Source organism: Callithrix jacchus, chromosome 6 (genome assembly GCF_049354715.1).
Source record: "Callithrix jacchus isolate 240 chromosome 6, calJac240_pri, whole genome shotgun sequence".
Lineage (NCBI taxonomy): Eukaryota > Metazoa > Chordata > Mammalia > Primates > Cebidae > Callithrix > Callithrix jacchus.
The window spans coordinates 122874518-122901612 of record NC_133507.1 but is presented as its reverse complement, the minus strand read 5'-3'; the positions used below and the strand labels follow the sequence as shown (position 1 = coordinate 122901612).

The 27095-nt window shown below is 38.5% G+C and overlaps 1 protein-coding gene across 7 annotated transcripts in view; it reads left to right on the top strand.

Annotated features, from left to right (window-relative positions):
* The window catches only part of ALS2 (alsin Rho guanine nucleotide exchange factor ALS2), an 80641-nt gene that overhangs the window by 48834 nt on the left and 4712 nt on the right, over positions 1-27095 (top strand). For 4 of the 7 annotated variants that reach the window (XM_002749634.6, XM_078328141.1, XM_078328139.1 and 1 more), the window contains 17 exons: positions 3415-3546; positions 3953-4081; positions 4507-4577; positions 5004-5070; positions 5416-5618; positions 5733-5798; positions 6823-6921; positions 7525-7689; positions 8533-8644; positions 8848-8925; positions 13519-13652; positions 16391-16558; positions 21005-21122; positions 22071-22228; positions 24119-24241; positions 25418-25594; positions 26864-26909. In XM_002749634.6, coding sequence (XP_002749680.1) covers positions 3415-3546; positions 3953-4081; positions 4507-4577; positions 5004-5070; positions 5416-5618; positions 5733-5798; positions 6823-6921; positions 7525-7689; positions 8533-8644; positions 8848-8925; positions 13519-13652; positions 16391-16558; positions 21005-21122; positions 22071-22228; positions 24119-24241; positions 25418-25594; positions 26864-26909 — 2046 coding nt within the window. The remainder of the gene's footprint in view (positions 1-3414; positions 3547-3952; positions 4082-4506; positions 4578-5003; positions 5071-5415; positions 5619-5732; positions 5799-6822; positions 6922-7524; positions 7690-8532; positions 8645-8847; positions 8926-13518; positions 13653-16390; positions 16559-21004; positions 21123-22070; positions 22229-24118; positions 24242-25417; positions 25595-26863; positions 26910-27095) is intronic. The other 3 variants (XM_008999220.5, XM_078328142.1, XM_078328143.1) reach the window with 1 other exon arrangement.

Here is a 27095-nt window from a genome sequence, read left to right as displayed (position 1 = left end):
TGCCAGGTGTTTAGGTTACCTTAGCAAATGCTGAGAGGAATCAGTGTTACAGGATTTTCTCAAATGTTAACTAGTCCAGTCTTACATAAAACTAATTAGGTGGAATCCTAGGAAGTTAGCACCACACTTGGATGTGGATGTATGTTAAAGCTGGTAGTGAGACATTCACTTTTGAAATCTCATCAAAATGTGTGATTTCATTTTGTTTCTATCCTGAAAGGCTCTAGAGAAATTATGACTCCAAAGTTCCTTATAGGTTTTTGTGTTGTTGTTTGTTTCTGAGACAGAGTCTCATTCTGTCACCCAGGCTGGAGTGCAGTGGTGCAATCCTGGCTCACTTGCAACCTCTACCTCCCAGGTTCAAGTGATTCTCATGCCTCAGCCTCCTGAGTAGCTGGGATTATAGGTGTGTGCCACAACACCCAGCTAATTTTTTGTTTGTTTGTTTGTTTATTTTTGTATTTTTAGTAGAGATGGGGGTTTCACCATGTTGGCCAGGCTGGTCTCAAACTGTTGACCTCAAGTGATCGGCCTGCCTCAGCCTCACAAAGTGCTGGGATTACAGGTGTCAGCCACCATGCTGGCCCCTTATAGCTTTAGAATCTTCTTAATCTTTGGGTCTATCTCTTGATCTAGACAGATTTCACCCCTCAGAGTGACCCAGGAACTGATTGATGTAGGCTTTCTACATTTGAGCCTACTGTGATCTTATAGATTTCAAAACTGAAACTGAAACTGAAACCAGACTAAAGAAAAGACCTACAAGATCTTTAAACTGATCTAGCTTTAGCTGTGAAGGTTTGACCTATCAAAAATCCCAATGAAATACAGCTTTCATCTCAATATGGCCTGAATTAACAAAAAAATTTCCTACCAGATTAGCTTAGAATTGTTCAGAGTCAGAGTTCAGATTCCCTGGATGTAGCTTTCATGTGCTTTGTATTTCCTTCCTGAAACACCCCTATTCCCATTGTCATTCTGGGACAAAAGTCATTTTATTATAAAAATAAAGCCCTGTTTGACTATACTGCTTCTCTTTCCCCTACCTGTCTCTAAAGGATTATTTACTCTGTGTTTTGCTAACACTTTATCTCTCCAGTATTCACTTCTTATATCAATGGCCCTATCCATATCACAGGGCACCAAAGTCAACTCTGGAAGCTTTTTCAAAACAAATCTGCCTGTATTCCATCGCCATACATTATAATGTAGTAAGTCGAAGGCACAGCCTTGACATCATATATGTGTATACACATATATGTATTTTTAAATGTCTCCATATAAAAATAATACTGATACTTAACATTTATTGAATGAATTCCATATGCCAGGCACTGTTCTAAGCAAGTTATATATGTATTCATTAAATCTCCACATCAACTCGGTGAAGTAGGTATTATCATTATACCTACTTCATCATCAGCCTTTCTCTCATCAGATGAGAGAATTGAGACACAGCTGAGAATTGGCAGAGCTAGAATTCATATCCAGGCTCTGATTCCAGAGTCTGTCTCTCAACCTACTGTTCTAAATTGTCTTTCGTGATATGTAACCTATTTTTAAAAACCACTGTGTTATTCTGGTACATTTTTTTTATCTTCTCTGCCTAATATGGTACAAAGATCATGCCTTATTTTTTTCCCCTACCACTCTAGCAGAATGTTCTGTATGTGATACTCATTATGTTTCTTAAATGAATGGAAAAAATGAAAATGAGTGACTTCCAGAATTGTGGCAAGTAATTACTCATGAAATGTGAGAGATCATCCTTTGATTTTACCTTCTACTCACTCACCACATGGCACAGCAGTTACACCTGTCCCAGTAGTTGGTTCTCAAAGCTTGGTTTGCAGACCCCTGGGGGTTCCAAAGACCCTTTTAAGAGATTCACAAGATCAAAACTATCTTCATGGCAATAATAAGATATTTGCCTTTTCCACTATGTTGTCCTTTGCATTGATGGTGGGTAAAAAGTTAAGGTGGGTAAAACTGCTGGCTCCTTAGTAGGAATCAAGGAAGTGGCACCAAACTGTACTAGTAGTCATTGCATTCTTCACTGCCATGCACTGGCAGCTAAAATACAATTTCACTTAAGAATGTTCTATTATGTGTTACATTCTTCACTGCCATGCACTTGCAGTTAAAATGCAATTATAATTAAGAATGTTCTGTTCCATGTGGTGACGTGCAAAGTACATGTAAAGCAGTTCTGCTGTGTGCTGAAGTGTGGTGGTTTTTTAAGAAAAAGCACAATCATGATTGAGTTGAGAGCTTCTCTTGAAATAAACAGGTTGCTTTTTTTTTTTTTTAATTTGACAATTGACAAACTGATTTTTCAGATTTGGATATTGGCGGATATTTTGTCAGAAATGAGTAAACGAACCTGTCATTTCAAAGAGAACAACTGATAGTATTTGTTGCCAAAATAAAATCTCAACTTTTAAGCAAAAATTAGAATGTTAGAGATGGATCTGCCACCGTCCGTCTGAAAGTTTCCTAATACTAAGGACATTTTCTCATGAGATTGGTAGCTCTATCATCATGTGATTTTTGATGTCGTAGAAAAAAGGTGTCAACATTTGGAAGATCTGCATAATTCAGTCAACCAATATTTTCCATATGTCCAGTCCACAATCAGAGATGATACAAAATCATAGATTGTAAAAGACCCAAAGTGCACGACAGACCCCTGGATTTTAACGTCACAGAGTACAAAAAGTTCATTGCAGTGTTTGCAGATTCCACATTGCAGCTCCCTTTAAGAACCTCCACATAACAAGTTATAATATAGTATCAAAGAAGAATATCCACATTTACTTGAAATGGCTATTAAAATGCTTCTCTATTCCAGATATATACCTTTATAAGGCCACATTTTCTTCATAGGTTTTAACCAAATAACATGTAACAGATTAAATGTAGAAGCTGATGTAAAAGTCCAGCTGTCATTTTTAAAGCCAAATAATAAAGAGATTTGAAAAAATGTGGACCATTGCCACTTTTCTCACTAAAAATTTTTTTGTAAGTGAATTAATAAAAGTTTTAAAAATTTCTTTATTTTCTAATATGGTAAATATCAGTAGATACAGGCCACATAAGAAAAATAAAGAGATCCTGAGACCAAAACATTTGAGAACTCCTGCCCTATCCTGAGGTCTCTGCTGCTGCCCTCACTAACTGCCAGGTTTTGTTTCTCTCCCCTGAGTTATACTCCTATTTGTGTGTACTTTTATGTAGCAGAATTTTCCTGAAACCAGTCTCCTTTTCCCACTTTCCTGCAGTGTGCTGCTTACACTCTCGGGCCGAATTTTCCCCTACATTTAATACTATGTATTTAAAGCAGACTGAGGCTACAGATTCTGGACAATGGTTTTATGTTCTTTTTTTCTCTCTCTCTTTAATTTTTGCCTGTAGGCATCTCCAGAATATCAGAAGCTGCAGGATTCCAGTTCATGTTATGAATGTCTTGCTCTCCATCTCGGCAGGAAAAGGAAGGAAGCAGAATACACACTGGGCTTCTGGAAGACCTTCCCCGGAAAAATGACAGTAAGTCATGCCAATTGTCATTTGTTACTCTAAGAAACAGCAACCGTTTAGATAACAATTGATATAATTTTCTCTGTTCCTCACTTGTTTATGGTAATAACGTTTTAATGAAGCCTTTCCTAAAATGTCTAAGAACCATACCAGTGGGTACTCTAAATACCTTCTCTCATTTCTAGAAGTCCTCTCTGAAGACTTCCTCACCTTCCTTAGTTTGTTTCTGTCTTCTTTTTAATCCCTTTGAGCCCTAATTTTATGAAGTGTTTCGATCCCATATAAATTTAGTTTTTACACCAAGCTAAGCTATGACCAACAAATTCCCTTAAATGTGATTTGTGTCTGTTTTATTTTCTCTTTACATGTTAAAATAATTTTGATTGTTTGACTTAGTATTTGTCTTTAATTCCAGGATTCCTTGAGGAAGCCAGAGCGTCGACTGCTGTGTGAAAGTAGTAACCGAGCCCTGTCTCTGCAGCATGCTGGGAGGTTTTCTGTGAATTGGTTCATTCTCTTTAATGATGCCCTGGTCCATGCCCAGGTAGGCTGGATTCCTAACCTTAGAAGAATCCCTGAAAGGTTGAGTCTTATTAATTCTATTGTCAGTTTATGTTCAAAACTAGTGTGATTTCACTGAAACTCTTGACTAAAAGAGACTGTTTAGCTACAGCATGCATTTGCGGTATGGGCTGGATTTCAGAGAACTTTTAAAGTTTCTGGCTTGAGAAAGATTGTCAGCCATGTGAAGAGGGCTCTGTAGCAGAGATAGCAAGGCCCTCTGGGTTAGCTGTGTTATGGGGACAATGTGGCAGAATTGGTGGCACCTACATGGGCTTAACCATTTCAAGGGGTTGTGCAGCAGAGATGGCAGGGCCCATGTGGGGTAATGACATGAAGGTGATATGGGCAGAGACCCCAAGGTCTACATGGGCTTTCATAAAAGTACCTCCGTGTTCTCTGTTTCAGTTCTCCACGCACCATGTTTTCCCTCTGGCCACACTGTGGGCAGAGCCACTATCTGAAGAAGCTGGTGGTGTGTAAGTGCGTTCCCCCCTCCCCACCCCACCCCGTCCAAATCTGTTACCCAGGTTGCTTCCTTAAATGTGAAGAAAAGCTCAGGAGGGCTTGGGAGACAGCCTCCCCATTCTGCATAATGAGGCCCATCTCCCAGCACGTTAGACAGTAAAGTAGTCTATCGATAATAAGCTGGCCTGTTGCAAAGACCATGGCAAGTCACGATTAGGTGCTAAAAGGGCATCTTCATTGCACACATCCCCATCGTTCAACACAGAGCAGAGTAATTCTTTGTTCTTTCCACCACTGTGGGACCCAAAACCAAATGAGCATTTACATTAATTGGCTTCTGCTCCTTCTGAAATAGAGGTTGATTTTCATATTTGAGGATTGATACTGCAGTGACAGGCTGTTAAACCTACTGGTATTTATCCTTGTGAACGTTTTAGGAATGGCTTAAAGATAACTACACCTGAGGAGCAGTTCACTCTCATTTCATCTACACCCCAGGAAAAGGTTAGTTCGTTATGGTATTTTTTTTCAGTCTTCGCCCTGGCTCTCTGCCTCCTGTATAATAAAGAAGAAATGTAAATTGTTCTTACTTGATTAATGATGCACAGTTTTGTCTGATAATCTTCATTAAGCCAAAACTGTAGGTTCGTGGTGGTTTGCTTTTTTTTTAATGTGACTTAATTTTAAACATATAGTAGAGAAATCCAAGAGCCAGTCAGTGGTACTCTATTAATAAGAATAGCATTAGGATACAAATAATTTATTCACACCAAGGAAAATTAGCAGTATTTAAAGCAATGCTTGTTGAATTGTTGCCTTAAGCTTATTGACGTTACTTTTTGCTCCTAGACAAAGTGGCTACGAGCTATAAGCCAAGCTGTAGATCAGGCTTTGAGAGGGATGTCTGATCTTCCCCCTTACGGAAGCGGCAGCAGTGTTCAGAGACAGGAACCACCCATTTCACGCAGTGCCAAATATACTTTCTACAAGGATCCTCGCCTAAAGGATGCGACCTATGATGGACGGTGGCTTTCAGGGAAGCCTCATGGCAGGTGAAAATGTTGAAGATTTATGCCTGGGGTGAGGATGATTATCACATTATGGAAAAAGTATTGCTTATCTGAAATATTAGTTGACATGCATTATTCTTTGCTTACTCATTCCAGAGGGGTTTTGAAGTGGCCTGATGGAAAGATGTATTCTGGCATGTTCAGGAATGGCTTGGAAGATGGGTAAGAAAACTGTAAAATATGATAGTAGATTCAAGTTCAGTAAGGTCATAAATGATGTTATTTTGTATGCAAACCTGCTTTTCAAACAAATAGTCAATTTTTGTTGTTTATTTTTAGGAATGCACATGTATGAGCATGAAGAGAGCGAGGAGTTAGGGGTACAACCTCTGATTTACATAGACTGGGTCATTTTCCTTGATAGCCGTGTGACCTCAAATTACACAGCCTTCCTTCTGTTAAAATGAGGCTATGTTTTCTATTCATTTCTCAGTTGTGAAGACTGAGAACTTTGGTAACGTTAATGGAGGGACTATTGAGACGGTAGTGCACCTTTACACAAAGGACATAGAAAAATTTTCCTTTCAGTTGTTTTAAATCACCTTTAATTTCTGTGATATATTAAAGGAGAAATCTTCAAAGTGCCATATTATCCTAATGATACTCTGATGACTTTTTTAAAATAAGTGAATCATGTTTTCTAATACTGTATTTACATGATTAATTTATGGCGGTTTTATGTATAATGTTAAGAACGTAATTTAGTATATAAAAATATTGGGCAGTGATGTACGTGTCTCTGTGATCATGTAACTTCTTGTGCTGTGTTAAAATCTCTTTTTAATAGATTTTTAGAATGAGAAGAGACTTTAGATCATCTAATTTACCCACTGAGTTGCCCCCTTATTATCCAAATAAAGGAGCTAGATACCTGGGCTTATCCTGTGGTGGTGTAGTTAATTAGTGACAGAGATAGGCGAAGGACACAGGTCTTCTGTTTTTCATTGCACTTGGATTAAACGATTGTATCTCAGTGTAGTGGGGCTGATGTCCCACTCCTCTAAGACTTGCCAAACAGCTTGGGTTATATAGATGCACCTTAAACCAAGATGCTGTTTACCCCTTTACTCCTATGGATAAATTTTTCCTCTGCCTTCCTTGTTAAAATATTTACCAGGATATACATATAAAAGGCGAATATGTCATAAATGCATCTTCTTTTGTTATTTTTTCTTTCTCCTGGCAGGTATGGAGAATACAGAATCCCAAACAAGGCAATGAACAAAGAAGACCATTATGTAGGCCATTGGAAAGAAGGAAAAATGTGTGGTCAAGGAGTCTATAGGTAATAACATTCGAAAGGCTGTCAGACTGGTATGGGTTTTTCAAATAACTGTGTAAACCTAAATGTTTGCATAGCCAAAATTTCCAAGGTTTAACTCTTGTAGATAAAATTTAGAGGACTAAATAAAACAAACTCTGTGTGAAGTCTTCTTTTAAATGTCAACCCCTCATCTATCGCAGGATTAAAATACTGGATTATTAAATTTAAGTTCTTACCTAAATTTTACATACCTTATAAACCATAATTTTCTCATAGAGTCTCCTATATGTCCTATCTATAAATTTATATTATTTTTATTACTTGATTCTAATGGACAAAACTTCTGTTCATCCCTCTTATAAATAACTCATTATTTCATTTTCCCGTAAGGGACTAAAAACACATTTTTGTTATGTTAGTGCAAAATTCTACCCATGGTGTCTTTAACTTTTTAACTTTAATCATTCAGAAATGAAATTTTTTAATTAGTGAAAAATAATAATATAAACAAATAATTGTAGCTACCAGTAAGATTGAGTATGGTTTTGGATTGTCTAAACTTTGTAAAAATGAGCATCAGAATTCAATGTGCATATGATATTTATCCATTCTTTCCAACCACAGCTATGCCTCTGGTGAAGTATTTGAGGGCTGTTTTCAAGATAATATGCGTCATGGTCATGGCCTTCTACGAAGTGGGAAATTGACTTCCTCTTCTCCTAGTATGTTCATTGGCCAGTGGGTAATGGATAAGAAAGCAGGATATGGTGTCTTTGATGATATCACTAGGTACAGTATTTTCACAGTTAAGCACATGATTAAGCAACATGATTATTTAACAAGCAGTTTATACTTATTTTATCTTTTTAATGGAGATTAGTAAGACTTCTTTGAGTTTGAGTAGGTAAAAAATGAACCTTCTTTTGTGACAAACCCTTTTATTTATTTATTTTTTGAAACAGGGTCTCACTCTGTCACCCAGGCTGGAGTGGTGTGATCTCGGCTCACTGCAATCTCTGCCTCCTGAGTTAAAGGGATACTCCTACCTCAGCCTCCCAAGTAGCTGGGACCACAGGCACACACCAACATGCCCAGTTAATTTTTCATGTTTTTGGTAGAGATTGAGTTTTGCCATATTGTCCAGGCTGGTCTTGAACTCCTGGCCACGAGTGAGCCACCTGCCTCTGCCTCCCAAAGTGCTGGGATTATAGGCATGAGCCACCACACCCAACCTCTTTCTTTTTTTTAAGTTTGCAAACTTTTGTGTAAGAAAAACCTGTGCATAGGTTTTATTCTGCTCATTACATTTTAAATGAAATTATTTAGAGTTGAATTCTTGGCCTTCTCTTTAAAAAGCATATGATTTAAAGTGTCAGGTAACTACCTGGGGTATATACAGATCTGTGTCAGATAGACCACAATGTTAAATTCCTCAGAGAACATTACTGAGTGAGATGTCTTTTGCTATCACCTTGTTCCATATCTGAGGAGACAAAGTTAACCACTTTAACTAGAAAAATGAGAGCAAGACCAACATTGGGTTGATGCCTAGGATCTGTCTTGTGATAACTGTCTTTTCCCTACTTTATCCTTGTCTTCATTGATTTTTCTTTTCTTTTTATTTCTATGCAGGGGGGAGAAGTATATGGGAATGTGGCAAGACGATGTGTGTCAAGGGAATGGTGTGGTGGTTACCCAGTTTGGATTATACTATGAAGGCAACTTTCACCTTAATAAAATGATGGTGAGTGGAATGTTTGCATGTAGTTATTATTAACTTTAAAATTCCTTTGTCCTTAAATTTTTAAATCATCTTTTGATTAGTTTCCATCTTCTTAGTACTATTTTACTTAAAGACTCCATAAGGCTTGGGGTATATAACTGTGTGCACTCTTAAGTTACTCTGCATTTTATGTGTTATAAATTTTCTCTTGTTTCTTCTTGTAGGGAAATGGGATTTTGCTTTCCGAAGATGATACTATCTATGAGGGAGAATTTTCAGATGACTGGACTCTTAGTGGAAAGGTTGGAAACTAGCTTTCTTCTTTTTCTCTCTAATAGCTTCTTTTACTAATGTTTTTTGACTTTAAAAAAAGCTGACTTACTTGCCATAAAATTCACCCCTTTCAAGTACACATTTCAGTGATTTTTGGTAAACATAGCTGTACAAACCACCACCACAATCCAGTTTTAGGACATTTCCATCACCCAAGAAAATCCTTTCTGCTTTTTCAGTTACTTCCATTTTCACCAGGCAAACACTAATCACTCCATGGATTTGCCTTTTCTGGGCCTTTTGTATAAATGGAATCATACATGGAATCCCTTCTATGTGGCTTCTTACACTTAGCATCCTGTTTTCGGTTTTTTCATATTGTGGCATGTATAGTGCTTTGTTCTTTTTTTATGACTGAATAGTATTCCAAACTACATTTTGTTTATCCATTTACCAGTTGATGGACATTGGGTTGTTTCCAACTTTACTGTGAATAATGTTGCTATAAACTGTTGAATGCAGTCTCTTGTGTAGAACATATGTTTTCATTTTCATTTCTCAAGTAGATATCTAGAATGTAGTTGCTGGGTTGTATGGCAAATTGATGTTTAACATATTAAGAAACAGTTAAACTTTTTTCCAAAATATCTGCACTATTTTACATTCCCATCAGCAGTGTGCGAGGATACTAACTTCTTCATATCAAAAAATATTTATTTTCTGTCTTTTTTCTTATAGCTGTTCCAGTGGGTATGAAGTGGTATCTCCTGGTTTTAATTTGCATTTCCCAGTGACTAATGATGTAAAACATGCTTCTTAGTGATTCATTATCTTCTTTGGTGAATGTCTATTCAGATCTCTGGCTTATTTCTAAAATTTTGTTTGTACTCTTGTTGAATTGTAAAGGTTCTTTCTGTATTCTGGATACATGTCCTTTATCAGATATATGATTTGTAAATATTTTCTTGCAGTCTCTGACTTGTTTTTTTATTTTCTTAATGGTATCTTTTGAAGCACAAAAGTTTTTAATTTTAATGAACTCTATAAACATTTTATGAATTATGCTTTTGATGTTATGTCTAAGAAGGCTTTGCCTGTATTTTCTTTTTAAAGTTTTATAGTTTTGCCTTTTATATTTAGGTCTGTGGTTCATTTTAAGATAACTTGTATATGGGTTGAGTTATGTGTCCAAATTAATCTTTTTGCATATGGCTATCCAAATTTCCCAGCATCTTTTCCCATTAAATCTTGGCACCTTTGTTGAAATTAATTGACCAGAAAATGTGTTTATTTCTGGTCTCTCAGTTGTAGTTCATTGATCAACATGTACCTCCTTGTGTTAATACCACACCGCTTGATTACTGTTGATTTCTAGTAAGTTGTGAAATCAGGAATATAAGTCCTCCAAATTGGTTCTTTTTCAAAATTGTTCTGGCCATTCTAGATTATTTGCCTTTTCATATAAATTTTAGGACTGGCTTATGAAAATTCTTCAATAAACCTTGCTAAGATTTTGGTAGAGATTGCATTGAATCTATACATCATTTTGGGGAGAATTGCCATCTTAGTAATATTAACTTTTCCAACCCATGAACATAGAACATCTCATAGTTTATGCAGAGCTTTAAGTTCTCTCAGCAATGTTTTCTAGGTTTCATGTGAACATTTTGCATTTCTTTGGTTAAATTTATTTCTAAGTATTTTATTGATGCTATTATAAAGTGTTTTTTAAAATTTCATTTTCAGATTGTTCATTGCTATGATATAAAAATGCAGTTGATTTTGTATTTTATTCTCATATCCTGAAATCTTGCTGAATTTATTAGTTTTAGTAGTTTTTTTGTGTATGTGGATTTCTTAGGATTTCTCATATATAGAAACTATACATATAGAATTATGTCACCTACAAGTAAAGGCATTTTTGTTTCTTTCTTTACAATACAGAAGGCTTTTATTTCTTTTTCTTGTACAGTTGCACTGGCTAGAGTCTCCTATGGAATGTTGAATAGGAAAGTGGTAAAATTGGACATTTTTACCTTTTTTTTTTGAGACAGGGTCTCACTTTGTCACCCAGGCTAGAGTGCGGTGGCATGATCTCACCTCACTGCAGCCTCAACTGATCCTCCCTCCTTAGCCCCCCAAGTAACTGGGACTATAGGCACATGCCACCATGCCTGGCTGATTTTTTTTTTTTTTTTTCTAATTTTTTGTAGAAACAGGGTTTTGCTGTATTGCCCAAGCTGGTCTCAAACTCCTGAGCTCAAGTGGTCCACCCACCTGAGTGTCCCAAAGTGCTAGGATTACAGGCATGAGCCACCATGCCTGGCAGAAAAGCATTTTGTTAAAGTGCTTTTCCGTTGAGATGATTATGTGGTTTTTATCATTTATCTACTAATATGGCGTATTATATTGGTTGCTTTTCTGATGTTTAAACCTCCCTTTTTTTCCTGGGATAAATTGTACTTGGTTATGGTGTATAGTTTTTTAGATGTTGATGTTGCTGGATTTAATGCTAATACTTTGTTGAGGATTTTTGCATTTATATTTATGAGAGGTAACGGGCTGTAGTTTTCTTTTCTTGTGATATCTTTGTCTGTCTTTGATATCAGGATAATTCTGGCCTCATAGAACGAGTTGGGAAGTGTTCCCTCCTCCCCTAATTTCTGAAAGTTTGCGAAGCTTTGGTATTATTTCTTCTTTGAATGTTTGGGGACAATTCACCAAAGAAGTCGTCTGGGCCTAAGCATTGCTTTGTGAGAAAGTTATAAATTTCTAACTCTGTTTCTTTACGTGCTTTAGGTTTGTTTAGATTTTCTATTTCTTATTAAGTCAGTTTTGGTACTTTTTGTCTTCCTAGGAATTTTTCTGTTTTTCTAAATTATCTACTTTGTTGGCATAAAGCTGTTCTTTTACTATTCCATTCTGTCTTCGTATTTTGTGAGAAATTTATTTTCTCACAATTTTGCAAGCTGGAAAGTCCAAGATCAAGACAACAGCATTCCCTGTCTGGTGAAGGCCTTCCTGAATCCTCACATAGCAAAAGATGGAAGGGCAAAAAGGCCTAAGATAGTTCCCACTGGCCCTTTTTTTTTTTTTGAGACAGAGTCTTGCTCTGTCGGCCAGGCTGGAGTGCGGTGGCACAATCGTGGCTCACTGCAACCTCTGCCTCCTGGGTTCAAGCGATTCTCTTGCCTCTGCCTCCTGAGTTGCTGGGATTACAGGTGCATGCCACCATGCCTAGCTAAGTTTTATAATTTTAGTAGAGGCAGGATTTTACCATGGTAGTCAGGCTGGTCTTGAACTCCTGACCTTGTGATCTACCTGCCTTGGCCTCCCTAAGTGCTGGGATTTACAGGCATGAGCCATCACACCTGGCCCTCCAGCCCTTTTCTAAGACACCACTCCATTCATGAGGACACTGTCCCTAATCACTTCCCAAAAGGCCCCACCTCTTACCACCACCATAATGGGGTTTAAGTTTTAACACAGATTTTAGAGAAGACACCCTTTCAAACTGGCACCTTCTAGCCTTTTTAATTCTGTAGGCTGGTAGCAAAAACCTATTTCACGCTTGATTTTAAAAATTTATGTTTCCTCTTTTTTTTTCTTGATTAATCTAGTCAAATGCCAATTTTGTATCTTTTCAAAGAAGCAACTTTTAGTTTCATTGATTTTTCTTTATTTTTTGTTTTCTATCTCATTCATTGATTTCTGCACTAATCTTTATCATTTCCCTCCTCTTTCTTGCTTTGGGTTTAGTTTGTTTGTTTCTCCTTTTGCAATTTTATTAGGTGAAAATTTATATTACTGATTCAAGATCTTCCTGAAAAGATAGGTGTTAACAGCTATAAGTTTCCCTCTCAGCACTGCTTTTGCATCATCCTTAATTTTGATATATTGTATGATCATTTTATACAGTTCAAAATATTTTCCAGTTTTCCCTGTGTATGTGTTTTTTTCTTTTACACGTGGATTGTTTTCATATACTCTTTTAAGACATGCATGTGCCCATTTTTTGTTTGAGTTTTAAAGAGTTGGAGACTGGTAAAGAGCAAGTTAAAAAGGAAAGCATCAATCATTTAGTGCTTTCTTTCTCTTGATTTAAAAAATTGAGGGCCGGGCATCGTAGCTTACACCTGAAATCCCAGCACTTTGGAAGGCCAAGGCAGGTGGATAACTTGAGGTCTGGAGTTTGAGACCAGCCTGGCCAACATCGTGAAACCTCATCTCTACTAAAAATACAAAAAATTAGCTGGGCATGGTGGCACGTGCCTGTAATCCCAGCTACTCAGGAGGCTGAGGCAGGAGAATTGCCTAAGCCCAGGAAGCAGAGGTTGCGGTGAGCCGAGATTGCGCCATTGCACTCCAGCCTGGGTAACAAGAGCGAAACTCCGTCTCAAAAAAAAAAAATTAACTGGGTGTGGTGGCATGTGCCAGTGATTCTAGCTACCTGGGAGGCTGAGGCAGGAGGATCATTTGAACCCATGAAGTGGAGGTTGCCGTGAGCCGAGATCACACCACTGCACTCCAACCTGGGTAATAAAGTGAGACTCTGTCTCTAAACAAATAAATATTGAATATATTTCCTCTAACTCTGCATTTTATTCTCTGACTTTACCTAGGGAACACTAACTATGCCAAATGGAGACTACATTGAAGGTTATTTTAGTGGAGAATGGGGATCTGGGATAAAAATCACTGGAACCTACTTCAAACCTAGTCTGTATGAGAGTGATAAAGACAGACCCAAAGTTTTGTGAGTAACATGTTAATTCTGGATTAATTATTGAATATTTGAAGTTGTCTTGCTTTTATCAAAGCTGGTTAATATTTTTAAAGCAAAATCAAGTTCTTAAAGTCTTCTTATTTTATTTTATTTTATTTTTATTTTTTGAGACAGGGTGTCACTCTGTCACCAGGCTGGAGTGCAGGTGGTGTGATCATGGCCTACTACAGCCTTGACCTCCTGGGCTCACATGATCCTCCCACCTCAGCCTCCCAAGTAGCTGGGACTACAGGCACCCACTACCATGCCTGGCTAATTTTTCTATTTTTTTGTAGAGACTGGGTCTCGCTCTTGCTCAGGCTGGTCTTGAACCTGAGCTCAAGCTATCCTCCTGCCTCAGCCTCCCAAAGTGCTGGGATTATAGGTATGAGCCACTGCACCTGGCCAAAGTCGTTGTCTTTTTTTTTTTAAGCAAGATGTAACCTCCTTGAATTGTCAGCTGACACTGCTATAGATGACTAAATCTATAGTCTTGGTTTAGATTATAAGCCTTAGAGCACAGACATTTAAAAGAAAAGTTCCAGGCTGGGTGTGGTGGCTCACACCTGTAATCCCAGGACTTTGGGAGGCTGAGGTGGTCAGATCACAAGGTCAGGAGATTGAGACCATCCTGGCCAACATGGTGAAACCCCATCTCTACTAAGAATACAAAACTTAGCTGGGTGTGGTGGCGTGTGCCTGTAATTCCAGCTACTCGGGAGACTGAGGCAGGAAAATCAGTTGAACCAGGGAGTCAGAGGCTGCAGTGAGCTCACGCCACTGTACTCCCCTCTCCCCTCTCCCCTCTCCCCTCTCCCCTCTCCCTTCCCTCCTCTCCCTCCTCTCCCTCCTCTCCCTCCTCTCCCTCCTCTCTCTCCCCCCAAGTGGAATAGTAAAATCTGCAGGAAAAAAAGACAAAATCTAAGTACGTTATGCCCAACCCTACTGCATTTTTGGCTTTGTTCTCTGTTCTCCCGCCATCTGTCCCTAGACATGGCACATTCACAGAAGTGGACGGTTTTTGGCATATGTCTGTTTTCTTTATTGATTACAGCTTTAATTTTATTATTATATTTGGTAGCAGCCCAGTTTTTTGTTCCCAAGGATATGTTTTTCTGTACCATGTTTATTCTTAGAGTATTATAAAACCCAGTATGTAGTGCATTTTATTTACTTTTTTTATTTTTTATTTTTTTATTTGAAGTGAACTCTCACTCTGTCACCCAGGCTGGAGTGCAGTGGTGTGGTCTCAGCTCACTTGCAACCTCTGCCTCCCGGGTTCAAGCGATTCTCCTGCCTCAGCCTCCCAAATAGCTGGGACTACAGGCACGTGCCACCACACCTGGCTAATTTTTGTGTTTTTAGTAGAGACGGGGGTTTCACTGTGTTGGCCAGGCTGGTCTCGAACTTTTGACCTTGTAATCCGCCTGCCTCGGCCTCCCAAAGTGCTGTATTACAGGCATGAGACACCGCGCCTGGCTTGTATATAATGTATTTTAAATTCTCGGCTGGCATTGTGGCTCAAGCCTGTAATCCCAGCACTTTGGGAGGCCAAGGCGGGCGGATCACGAGGTCAAGAGATCGAGACCATCCTGGTCAACATGGTGAAACCCCGTCTCTACTAAAAATACAAAACATTAGCTGGACATGGTGGCGCGTGCCTGTAATCCCAGCTACTCAGGAGCCTGAGGCAGGAGAATTGCCTGAACCCAGGAGGTGGAGGTTGCGGTGAGCCGAGATCGCACCATTGCACTCCAGCCTGGGTAACAAGAGCGAAACTCCGTCTCAAAAAAAAAACAAAAACAACAAATTCTCATAAGATGTGCAATGTTTAGAAAGTCCTTATTCTAACAGGAATCAATTTTTATTTTTATTTATATTTTCTAATTTTCTAATATTTTTTTTTTTTTGAGACAGAGTCTCACTTTGTCACCCAGGATAGAGTTCAGTGGTGTGATCTCAGCTCACTACAACCTCTGCCTCCCACTTTCAAGCATACAGTTGTGGGCCACCACACCCAGCTAAGTTTTTGGGTTTTTTTTCTTTTTTTTTATTTTGACAGAGTCTTGCTCCGTCACCCAGGCTGGAGTGCAGTGGTGCAATCTCGACTTGCTTCAACCTTTACCTCCTTGATTCAAGCGATTCTCCTGCCTTAGCCTCCCAGGTAGCTGGGATTACAGGGATGCTCCACCACGCCCAGCTAATTTTTGCATTTTTAGTAGACATGAAGTTTTTCCATGTTGGCCAGGCTGGGTCTCCTTATCTCAAGTGATCCACCCGCCTTGGCCTTCCAAAGTGCTAGGATCCAGATTATTGTGTTTTTGGTAGATATGGAGTTTCACCATGTTGGCCAAGCTGGTCTTGCATTCCTGACCTCATGTGACCCACCCTACTTGACCTCCCAGAGTGCTAGGATTACAGGCGTGAGCCACTGTTCCAAGCCAGAAACCAATTTTTAAAAATTAATTCTGTGGAATTATAGGAGGCAGAGTAAATTGATGTGCTTTGTACTTATTAATCCATACATTTTAATATCCAAAATCAATAATTAGCTAAAAAGGCATCCTTTTAAATTTTTCATTCAGTGTTTTAAAAATAGAATTGCCATCAGTCTGGCCAGTTTTGATCACAAAAAAGCATTCTCAGTTGTATGTTAAGAAAGTTTCTATTTTTTGGAACAATATTGCACAAAATAAATGATTAATGAAAGGTTGATATGACTTTATTAGCAGGAAGCTAGGAAACCTGGCAGTGCCAGCTGATGAGAAGTGGAAAGCGGTGTTTGATGAATGTTGGCGCCAACTGGGCTGCGAGGGCCCAGGCCAAGGCGAAGTTTGGAAAGCATGGGACAATATTGCTGTGGCCTTGACCACCAATCGGCGCCAACACAGAGACAGGTGAGTGAACGCTTGCTCAACATAGAACAGAGCATGTTCGGAGGATGAAACTTAAGACCAGTAAGTAGTCAAGACTCATTGCATTTAATTTAAAATGTAATGGTGTACTTCTGCTTCTGGGTAAGAGGGATTAAAACACGCTTTCTTTATCTTCTATTGAACTCACCTATTAACCCTGAACAGAATACATGGACAGCTATTTATGAACTCTGAAAAGTAAATATCAACAAGTAGATTGAGGAAGAAAACCTGAATTCAAAGTGCCACAAAACCTGTGGTGAGTTTATTTAGATGTTTTGCTTCAATATTCCTCAGCCAGAACTCAGTGCAACCAGAAACGTGAAAGCAAGCAGTGTGGTGCAGACAGACAGGGATACAGAAAAAATCCCTGTGGTTCTGGCTCAAGGAGTGGGGACTTCTAAAACTCAGAGTGGCTGATACATACTCAGTTTTCTTTGTCTTTTTTCTTTATTCTCTCATGTCCAAACCTCCAGGAACCTCTGTGGCAGGGGTAGTAATAGCAGCAGTTAGAGCAACCATGAACAGGAAACTTGCAAAAGTCGAAACTCTGAGAGAGTAGAAACGTCTTCTCCCTTTGGTGGCTCCTTAGGTCAAGAGAAGGCCAGTTCCAACACCAATGCATGTTTGGCTTTGTTCTCTGTTGTCACCATCTGTCCCTAGATGTGGCACAATCACAGAAGTGGACAGTTTTTGGCCAGAGGACCTAAATAAAAAGGGGTGCCTGAGAACCATAAAATACTGGGGGTGGAATGGAGAGAAGAGCCCTGGGAAACAAGCCTGTAAAGTTGTGTGTGAACTTCTGGGCTCACCCTAGACCTGCACATACATGGGTTGATTGTAATTAGTACCAACGAGTTTGAGAACCAGCCTCATAGGTAGACCACTCAGGTCCCAAAGTGGTCATTAAGTTGTAGACTCACAGGACAAACCCAGAAAGGGTGCAAAGGTTTTGACAAGTGAACTGGCATTAGCACCATGGCCCACAGGAGACCAGGGCAAAAATGTCTGCTGTAGTAGGGATTCCCAGTATCACTTACACATTCAGTGATTTGCTGGAAGAATTCACAAGACTCAGCATATAGTTGTACTCACAAGTAAGATTACAGCAGCACAGTAGGGACACACAACCAGATAATAAGGGAAAAAGACACAGGTAGAGTCTGGAGGAATCCAAATGTAAGCTTCCCATGATCTTTCCTTTCTGGGATGGGTCACACACAACAGTTTTCCCTGCAGCAAAATGCAGCCACACGTCTAATGTTTCTGCACAGGGAAGCCTACTAGAGACTCTGTGCCCAGGGTTTATGTTGGGGGCCGGTCACATAGGTACCCTGTGCTGGGCAGTTGCCAAAATTCCACAGTCCTAGCCTTGCCACAGGAAAGCAGATGTTCACCATAAATCAAATTGTTAATCTGATGACAGCAAAACACCTTTATCAGTATACAGAACTTTTAGCAAGCTTAATTCCAAGTGCCAGCCAAAGGTCAACCTTTTAAGCAAGTTATTCTTTATTTTATTTTTATAAAAAGAGACAGGGTCTTGCTGTATTATCCATGCTGGTCTTGAACTCCTGGCCTCAAAAAGTACTCCTGTCTCAGTCTGACAAAGTACTGGGATTGCAGGCGTGAGCGACCACCCCTTTTCTAAAGATAACAGTTTCAAGCCTGCTATGTTTACTCTTTTATGAATGTCAACATTCTCCATAGGATATAAACAAGACTCAGAGTTTGATTAATGCTCAAAATACCCATTGAGCTACTCAGCAATGAAAAAACCATGAAAACCTCAATTTCAGGAAAGGCAATCAACAACTATCAACAGATGACATAGATGTTGGAGTTATCTGACAAGAACTTTAAAGCAGCTATTATAAAATGCTCAGATGAGTAATCACAAACACCCTTGAAACAAATATTAGAACAGATGTATCAGCAAAGAAACATAAGAGACAAAGGAGAGCCAAATTGAAAATTTGGGGTTGAAAATTACACTAATCAAGATAGCTTACTTTATGAACTCAGTGGCAGAATAGAGATGACAATGGAAGAGTCAGTGAACCTGACGATAGATCAATTTGGATTATCAAATATAAACAACAGAGAGAAAAAAACATGAAAAGAAAAAAAAGAATGAACACAGCCTCAAGGACTTGTGGCTCTAAACATTTTTATTAGAATTCCAAAAGAAAAGGAGAAAAAATGGGCCGGGCGTGGTGGCATACACCTGTAATCCCACCACTTTGGGAGGCTGAGATGGGCGGATTACCGGAGGTCAGGAGTTCAAGACCAGCCTGGCCAATATAGTGAATCTCTGTCTCTACTAAAAATATGAAATTAGCCGGGCATGGTGGTGGGCACCTGTAATCCCAGCTGTTCGGAGGCTGAGGCAGGAGAATTGCTTGAACCTGGGAGGCAGAGGTTGTAGTGAACTGAGATCGCACCATTGCATTCCAGCCTAGGCAAAAATAGTGAAACTCTGTCTCAAAAAAGAAAGAAAAGAAAAAGGAATGAGGGATGGAACATTTTGTGAAGAAATAAGTGTTGAAAACTTCTCAAGTTTAGTAAAAGACATGAAACCTATAGATTTAAGTAGCTGAGCAAACCCCATCTTGGGAAAAACCAGAGATAACCATGTGTAGACACATCGTATTAAAATTCATGCAAAAAGATCTTGAAAGCAGCTAGAGTAAAATAATGGGAAATCAGCAATTCAAATGACTGCATATTTCTTGTTAGAAACCTTGGAAGCCAGAAGGAAGTAGCACAGTGTTTTCAAAATGCTGAAAGAAAAGTTACAGATGTACTTTTTCATTTCTCTTTTTCTCCTTTTTAAAATTTTCTCTTTTTCACTTTTTCTTTTCTCCTGCTTTTCTTGATCTGCCTTTCTTCTGTAACTTGACCAATAACTCTCACAAGCATTGCTTAGCATTTGGACCTAAAGAATTTATTAATCCCTGGAGCAAAACTTCCTAGTTAACTATGAATTTCTTGAGTTTAATTCTAGATAATGGTTTGTTTGAGCTATGCCTTCATTGTTAAAATATCAAAGAGCATACTTTAATCTGTGTAACTACATGCACTTAATTTTTAAATCAGTTTTATGCTGGTCCTCATTTCCACTTGTCAGTTACTTTCTAATGCTCAGGAATTGAAGGAAAAAAATTGAGCATTCAGAATATATCCATTTGTTCAGAATGTAAATACTTGTTCTGAATAAATGTTCTAGTTTGCTAAAAGTTATCAAATTCTGTAAATAAATTACTAATATTCAAATAATTTTAATATACCAAAGTATAATGACATAGAAATTAAATTCCAGAGGTTGAAAGATACTTCAGGAACTTTAAATGGTTCACAGTCAAGTCTAACAATACTAATTGTTATTCAAGCCTGAAGAGATTAGATTCTAATTGAGTACCCCCAAAATTGATATTTAAAGGAAACCATAGTATAATTAGTGTTTGCTTGATATTTGTGTGTGTGTGTTTCAAGAAATTGAATGGAGAAAGAAGTATTTTTTTAATTTGGGATAAATAGGAATTGCTTTTAGTATTTCATTCATAAAGTTCATAATTGTTACCTTCTACTCTTTCCATCAGTAGAAGAAATTGAAACTCCCAGAATTAATTAAAGCCATTGACTGCCCCTTGTGTGTGATGCAGATGATCAGTGTGGTGCAGCCTGTCAGTTCAACCTTGAGACTTTAGCCCTCCAGTTAAGCTGGGTTAACTCTTGTTAGGTGTTTCAGAGAAGTGAAGATGAATGAACTCTTTATATAAAATGATGTTGCTATTACAAATACCTTATTTGCTTATCTAAAATCAAATAATAATAGTGATTATGCACTGCTCAGTTTCTCGTTGGCTGTCATCTAATGATAGAATACTATTAATAATTTCAGTTGATTACTAGCATGTGTTTTATCTTAGCCTCTTCATCCAGTTTCTTATTACCTGTTACGTGCTTACCTTATCACCTGTTGGAGTGTGGTTATCTCCTTGCTTCTTAACCTCATTTTCATTTCTTCCTTTGCCCTTTCACTTATTTCCCCTTTTCCTTAGCTCCCTTCTCTCTTTGATTCCATTTTTCTGTTGTCACTGACAGGTCTATCTATCACCTTCAAGCTAATACTGTATTTATCTTCAAGCCAATGTCATATTTCCAACACCATGGTTTAGATTGGAGTAGAACCTTCATTAATTTATTGTAGTTGGCACAAAGTAACACTACATGCTTTTTGAATGAATGTGATATAAACTGAGTACTTAATAGCAGGTTCATGATGGTTTCTGAGCTCGTCGGGTCCAGTATTTTGCTGGATGCTCCACTTTGACTTGAGCGAGTGACTGTGTTTCATGTGACTATTTACATGTGTCTTGCTTTCTTGATGTGAAATACATGATAGACTTTTCTTTCCCTTTTTAGTCCAGAAATATTAAGTCGTTCACAGACTCAGACACTAGAGAGTTTGGAATTCATTCCACAGCATGTTGGTGCCTTCTCTGTGGAGAAATATGATGACATCAAGAAATATTTAATAAAGGTAAACTAGAGTAAAAATTACATTGGTCTTGTGAATTAATGATTCAACTACCACAGTATATCATTCAAATAGACTCACAGCTTAATGTTATCCTAATCCTGTCTTTGCATCCTGTGCATTTGTTAATTATCTGACTACCAAGATTACATTTCTACCTGAAGATTGTCCCATTATTATAATAGAACTTTTTAAAGTTTTTTAAGGCATTCAAGGGGGTTCTTAAGAAATAAGATTGGAGTTTAAAAGGCTTTTTGTTAATAATATTAGCAAACTAGAGATTGTATAAGTAAAGCATGCTGCTGTCACCCCTGGATAGGCTCTTTGCTTCTTTCTAAACCTTGTAAGAGCAGCTACAATTTAAAGTCTGTCATATATTGATGGGAAGTGCAGGAAGGAGTTTTCTGAGACGTCAAGGGCACTGAAGAGTGACCATTTCAGAGTGTCATTAACAGTCAGTGTTTAGTTTTCTCCATGGTAACATTTCGTATCATTTTTGTGAAGTTTAAAGTATATTTGAATCTTTTTAAAATTTTGTATTCTCTTATTTCCTTTTTAGAGATGGAGGTCTCACTGTGTTGCTCAGGTTGGCCTCAAACTCCTGAGCTCAGTTGATCCTCCTGCCTCAGCCTCCGTAGTAGCTGGGACTATAGGCATGAGCCACCATATCTGGCAAAATCTCTTTTAGTGATATTCCATATCAGCACTTCCAAAGCTATTTGCCCAAAATGTTAAGGAGAGTCTTTGATCAAGATTAGGACCTCTGGCTCTATGTAATTGGGCTAGACTCAGTACTTTCAGAAAAATTAAAGTATTTGAATATTCCTGGTCTGAAAATTGACTCTTGACATTTTGACAGTTGTTTGGCATTTATGAAGTTGTTTCTTATTAATTGATTGTTTCTGCTGTTAATGCACATTGACTGATTTCATTGATTCTCTTCCTACTCAGGCCTGTGACACTCCCCTGCACCCCCTGGGCAGGCTTGTGGAGACACTGGTTGCAGTGTATAGAATGACATACGTGGGTGTAGGAGCCAACCGCCGGTTATTGCAAGAGGCTGTAAAGGAGATTAAGTCCTATCTTAAGCGAATTTTCCAGCTGGTGAGGTAAGCCAGCTTTTCACTGAAGTCTGCAAGCTGTTGAATACTACATTATACCAGTGCTTGGCTAGTTTCACCCTGAATCATCAAGGAAATAGTTTTATGCCAGAGTCCTTTAATAGATTAAATAAACATGTTTTAAATGTATGTGTAAGCTAGAAACATCAAAAAGATGAACAATTAGCTATTGTTTTTTTCTTGTGTGTGTCTTATTAAGTGTAACAGAAGGGTAAAATAAATGTGTGGGGTTTTTTAATTCTAATTTTGGTATGAAGTATAGTAGTTGTCTTATTTGAATTCAGTCTCTTGGCAAAAAATTATGTGTCTAAAACCCAACCACAGAGTAGATAAAGTTTAACAGATGGAGTTCCTAATAGAATTACTAATCTTGATCAAGACATAGTTTTTATGTCTTGTCCTTTGGCAACAGTATCACGTACATTCATTTATTTAACAAATATTTATTGAGTGTTTCTATGAATAGCCATCATTCTGGGCTCTCAAGAAATTTATCAGTGAACAAAGACAAACCAACAGTCTTTGTTCTCATGGAGCTTACATTCTTTGGGGGGAAAAGAGTAAACATAAAAAATATATAGTATGTCAGATGGTGATTAGTGCTACAGAGAAAAAGGGAGAAAGGATGGCACTAGATGTGAGATGCTATTATTTTAAATAGAAGGTCAGAGCAGCCTAACTAATAAGGTGGTGGTTTTTGGGCAGAGACTTCAAAGAAGGCAATTAAATGAGATAGTAAGCATCTTTGGGAAGAGAGTTCCAGACAGCAAACAGTTTGAGCTTGTGAGATATAAGATCTTTTACTGAGTTGAAGCTAACAAGTAGATACTATAGTGAGATAATTATACAGAAGATTATAAATTCATCCCAGAACTTCCATACATTGTTTGCCTCAACATTTGGAAATGTTTCAGGTTTTGAGGGAGAAGTGAGATCTATTAAAAAGATCACTAGCCTGGGCTAGCTCTGACATTAGCTAGATGAGTATAGTAAGTTTCCTAACCTTTTTCAGGTGTTTCAACTATAAAATTAGGGCAGATGGAGGTGCAAGATGTAAGTCTACAGAGAGAAGACTGCATATTGCCTTTAAAGGGTCAAAATGTAAGCCTATAAAAATAAGATAAACTAAACTTGTTTATGGTAGAGTCAACCAACATACAAGAAGTCAGAGAGAAAATCTAGGGCAAAACTCAAAGCCCAGGGGAAAAAAACAACCTCTCCAGTTTATCCTTTTGTTTCCTTGTTTTTGAAAAATTAATTTTCAATAACTTTTAAAAACACATTTTTAAATTTTATATTGAGTACAGAGGGAACTGGGGACTCTAAAAGTGGGGAGTGTGTGTGGGAGGGTGGGGGCTGAAAAATGACTTGCTGGAAACGGTGTTCACTATTTGGGTGTTGGGTGCACCAAAAGCCCAGACTTCACCACTGTCTGATGTGTCCATGTAACATGACTGCATATGTATCCCCGATTTATACAAATAAAATAAAAACTTTACATTCTGTCTTCTGTAATTAATCATTTTTTCCGTAAGTATGTGCTTATATTTGGAGAATAGTGGTCCTTGCTCAGATTTAATATAAATTGACCTCAGATGAGATTTCCCAGTAAGGAACACATATCTCATTTAGATCAGAATTCTCCTTTCCTTAGTAATTCAACAGAAGAAAACCATAGCACATGAAGATCTTGTAGTGGTATATTATTCGTTAACTGCAGTCTTAATTTTATCTTGTAAGAAACATCAGTTTTCTCAGGGAACTAAAGTACTTAGTTGATAATAAAGCTTGCTTTCATAGCTAATGGAAATGTGTTTTTATGCTTTTCAACCCCCCTAGAGGTGTAATTGTATAATTATGTTTTTTATTATTCCTTAGGTTCTTATTTCCTGAGCTTCCTGAAGAAGGCAGCACAATCCCTCTCTCTGCTCCTCTGCCAACCGAAAGGAAGTCTTTTTGCACTGGGAAGTCAGATTCCCGCTCTGAATCACCAGAGCCAGGGTAAATGGAGTTGGGTAGGGATAGTGAAGAAAGGGAGTGGGGACTAGATGATCTTACCCAAAGAGTCCCAGGGAGAAGGTGTGTTTTCTAGGTCTCTTTCCTCATTTCTTTCCTTTTTTTTTTTTGGCGGGGGTGCGGGGTGGGAGGAGGGAATGGAGTCTCGCTCTGTTGCCCAGGCTGGAGTGCAGTAGCATGATCTCGGCTCAGCACAACCTCCGCCTCCCAGGTTCAAGTGATTCTCCTGCCTCAGCCTCCTGAGTAGCTGGGATTACAGATGTGCATCACCATGCCTGGCTAATTTTTGTATTTTTAGTAAAGATGGGGTTTCACCATGTTGGTGAAGCTGGTCTCAAACTCCTGACCTTGTGATCCACCTGCCTCGGCCTCCCAAAGTGCTGGGATTACAGGCGTAAGCCACTGCACCTGGCCCTCATTTCTAAAATGATGTGGTTGGGGCCAGGAGGGTTGGGGGCAGCCACAGTGACTCATACTTATAATCCCACACTTTGGGAGGCAGAAGCGGGAGAATTGCTTGAGCCCAGGAGTTCAAAACCAGCCTGGGCAACATAGGGAAACCCCATCTCTACAAAAATAAAAAAAAGATTAGCGGGACATGGTGGCGCACACCTGTGGGCTCTGCTATTTGAAGGCTGAGATAAGAGGATCACTTGAGCCTGGGAGGTTAAAGGTTGCAGTGAGCTGTGACTAAACCATTGCACTCCAGCCTGGGTGACAAAGCGAGACCTGTCTCAAAAAAAAAAAAAAAATGTGGTTGGGTAGGTGACCTCTCTGAGTTCCCTTTTGGGTCTCTGAAGCACTATTAGCTATACACCAGGAAAATGCAACCACAGATGATCTGAGCACACAGGCTGCTGAGCAAAGGAGGTAACATCACACTGACCTAGAATAACCTCAGAGAAATCAGCCTCAAAATGGAAACATAGTAGCTTTTCAGTTAGATTTTTAATTCATGAAAAGAATTCAGTTTCCTCTAAGTCAAAATGATAGGTGGTAAGGTCTTCATGTCAACTCCTTATGAAAAGAGCAGAGTAATATAACTTTTTAAAAACTTCCCATCTCTGCTTTGGACTTTTTAAAACTGAAGCTCTATTTTGGATTCTGTATTCAGTTTTAATATGAAAAATGTTCCTCTCCTCCCACTCCATTATTTTGTAGTTACGTAGTAACAAGTTCTGGATTATTGCTGCCTGTGCTGCTACCTCGGCTCTACCCACCACTGTTTATGCTTTATGCTTTGGATAATGATCGGGAGGAAGACATTTACTGGGAATGTGTTCTTCGACTAAATAAGCAGCCAGATATTGCTCTCCTGGGGTTTCTTGGGGTGCAGAGGTAAGCACAACCAAATGGTTTTAATTTAAAATGCAAAACTGCATTATTGGAAACTTGGCACTTTGATATCTAATTATATATATGGCTTGCAATTATTTACATGTTTGCATATGTCTGATTTAACAAAATTGTGATAGTTAATAATATAATCTGTATTTCTGAGAATATTTGGGGGTGAGTATGAAACCTGAGTCTCTGGAATGTGTTTTTTATTCTTATGTTTTCATATATATGTATAAAGTAAGTGTGAGCTATCTTGCCTGGTGTTTTATAGTTCTTAAGAGCAGAATACCTATCTTTGGAATTCTTCCTTCTCTTCTTTTCTCCCCTTCCTTCCCATTTGCAATTTTTAAGTTAAAAATTTTGAAGTGTTTTTTTGAAACAGAGTCTTGCTCTGTCTTGCAGGCAGGAGTGCAGTGGTGCAACCTCCACCTGCCAGGTTCAAGCAGTTCTCACGCCCCAGCCTCCCAGGTAGCTGGGATTACAGGCATGCACCACCATGCTCAGCTCATTTTTGTATTTTTAGTACAGATGGAGTTTTGCCATGTTGGCTAGGCTGGTCTCAAACTCTTGGCCTCAAGTGATCTCGCCTCAACCTCTCAGAGTGCTGGAATTTTCGGTATGAGCCACTGTGCCTGGCCCTGCTGTTTTTATTAGAAGGCATTATTGCTTGTTGTCCAGGGAATACTAAATGATTATGTTTTCTTTCTAGTGCAGTGATAAAACTGATTCCACCTCCCCAATCATTATTTATTTGTGCTATTGAGAAAAGTGAATAAGCCTCAACTGTTTTGTTTTTTGTTTTTGTTTTTGAGATGGAGTTTTGCTTTGTTGCCCAGGATGGAGTGCAGTGGTGCTGTCTTGGCTTACTGCAACCTCTGCGTCCCAGGTTCAAGTGATTCTTGTGCCTCAGCCTCCCAAGTAGCTGGATTACATGCCTGTGTTAACATGCCCAGCTAATTTTTGTATTTTTGTCCTTTAATTGTTTTCAATGGAATAATTCAGTAGTAGAAATGAGATAAAACTAAGTGAAGGAAATATATTTGGTAATATCTGTAATGTGTATGGCTATTGGGGTTTAGAATGACAAATCCCTTAGGCAGTTGATAAAAACTCTTAAATCTGGAATGTTTATTAAAATTTAACCTACTGTGGAATTGTTCTTTTTAATGGGGACAGAGAAGCCAATATAGCTGTCAAGTATTTTTATGGAAATGTTGTCTACCATAAGTAACAACTTGTATTAACAATTTATCAATTCCATTATAGGAAATTTTGGCCAGCAACCTTGTCAACCCTTGGAGAGAGTAAAAAGGTACAGTAGATTTTCGTTTCCTGAGCAAATATGCTTTTCTGTAATGGCAAGGATTGGAGATAGCAAAACTTTCATTTCACTTTGATAGAACAGTAACCAAGCTTGCGTTTGTATCAGTTATTCACCAAAGACCTGCACTCTGACATCGATATCACTGATTTTTGTTATTGTTGCAGAAGATAGTTT